This window comes from Seriola lalandi, unplaced genomic scaffold (assembly GCF_002814215.2).
Source record: "Seriola lalandi dorsalis isolate HSWRI2012SDOR001 ecotype SW California unplaced genomic scaffold, Sedor1 jcf7180002000555, whole genome shotgun sequence".
In the NCBI taxonomy this organism is placed as follows: domain Eukaryota; kingdom Metazoa; phylum Chordata; class Actinopteri; order Carangiformes; family Carangidae; genus Seriola; species Seriola lalandi.
The window spans coordinates 1-1,952 of NW_019471214.1; the positions used below are offsets into that span (position 1 = coordinate 1).

At 45.4% G+C, this 1,952-nt stretch overlaps 1 protein-coding gene across 1 annotated transcript; it reads left to right on the plus strand.

Moving 5' to 3' along the window:
- Window positions 1–182: 182 nt before the first annotated feature.
- On the plus strand, window positions 183–1,170 carry LOC111662462 (low-density lipoprotein receptor-related protein 2-like; the record flags this gene model as incomplete). The annotated part of the gene is made up of 3 exons (XM_023416331.1): window positions 183–379; window positions 526–771; window positions 1,042–1,170. Coding segments are annotated over 3 exons (572 nt in total), but the record flags the coding sequence as incomplete, so codon positions are not given.
- Window positions 1,171–1,952: the final 782 nt, after the last annotated feature.

Sequence of the window (1,952 nt, forward strand, 5' to 3'; positions counted from 1 at the left end):
ATGAATGCTGCATTTTACCTTTAGGCCAACCCAGCCTAAGAGTTATGTGGGAAAGGGAGTTGAGTTCAGGAATCTGTTTTGGAGTTTGTTTTGTACACCTAATGATATAAGTCTGCAGTAGTCAACACATATTTCAACCTAATCCAAGTCTCTCATTTTTATCCCTACTTCTGCTTCAACAGTTGTATTCCTATCTGGTGGAAATGTGATGGTCAGAGGGACTGCAGAGATGGCTCAGATGAGCCCTCCACCTGCCCGACTCGTCAATGCAGGCTTGGACAGTTTCAGTGCAACGATGGAAACTGCACTAGTCCGCACTTCCTTTGCAACAGCAACCAGGACTGTCATGATGGCTCAGATGAAGATCCTGTGCTGTGTGGTAGGTTATGCCTCATTTTAACAGCTATTTGCTGAAATATTACACAATCTTTGGTGCTTGCTTTTACTGTTTTTACTTAAAGTTGTGTCTTTTTACCATTTCTGTGTTTCTCATGGCTTCATTTTTGAATTATGTTTTCCCTCTAGCTACACACCAGTGTGAGACCCACCAGTGGCAATGTGGAAATAAGAGGTGTATCCCAGAGTCGTGGCAGTGTGACGGTGAGGATGACTGCGGCGATCAGTCTGATGAGGACTCTGCCCATTGCTCCACCAGGACCTGTCGCCCTGGACAGTTCAAGTGCCGCAACGGACGATGTATCCCCCAGAGCTGGAAATGTGATGTCGATGATGACTGTGGTGACAACTCTGATGAACCGTTAGAGGAGTGCAGTAAGTATTATATGGTTTCTTTCACCCTTTTTTAACTCTATGTTAATTTTACAAGGACTAATATTTCAGTGTGATATACATCCTGATATCCTAATGTGCATCACAGTCACATTAGTCAAACCTTTAACTCCTTGAATCAGCAGCAACTACAGACATTAAACTAAGTTTAAATTGTGACTCTCTGTAGATTTTGATATTTCAAAAACTGCTCTAGCCTTTGCCTTCATTACTTGTCTTTGTTACGTGACAATCTTGGTGTTTTCTCCACAGTGGGACCGGCATATCGATGTGACAACCACACAGAGTTTGACTGCAAGACCAACTACCGCTGTGTGCCCCTGTGGTCCGTTTGCAATGGCCACAATGACTGCAGAGACAACAGCGACGAGCAGGGCTGTGGTGAGTCTGTGACAAATATCCTTGAGACAGAACTGAGGTCCTGTTTATATTGTGGCAGTGATTTGAAGACTGTTTATTATTATCACACTATCAGACCTCATGTTAGAACTTTCCTGGTTGATCAAGTCACATTTGGTGATTACTGATGGTTAGATGATTCTAGAGGAGATTTAAAAAAAATTACAGCTTGGAGACAGGAGTATGTATTCAAAGAGTGAGTGAAGGGCAATTAGCCAACTCCTCAGCCTCCTCTGGAACATTACATAGTGAGGTAGTGGGAAGTGCTGATAGAGAGGGTCTCACCACTCACATTCCCCCACAATTTGCAACTCCCTGAGAGCGGCACAGATTTATGAGCTGTCCGGTGGTATGGGTCTACATATATGTGTGTATGTGTGTGTGTTGTTGCTCTGTCCTTGCGTGGGGGCAGGGTTCACACAAGCCTCTTTGTAATTTGCTACAATCCAAACACACTCACTGCGGCCCTCCCGTGTCTTATCAGAGGCTCTCACTCCATTAGTGCCATGACCGTGCAGGAGGGGAGATCCGTGCTAATCTTCCTGTAAGAATGTAGCAGATGAGCCAGGTGGACGGCTAGGAGGGCAGGACTAGCTAACGCTGCGCTATCTATGACCCCCAGCACTATGTGGTAGAAATGGCTCAGACCATCTCTCCTCCACTCCTCTCCCCTCTGTGCTTCTCATCTCCTGTAGTCTTATCCTCTACAGACAGACACACTGGCATGGAGAAAGGTCACCCATCTGTCTTAGGCATGCTCCTCT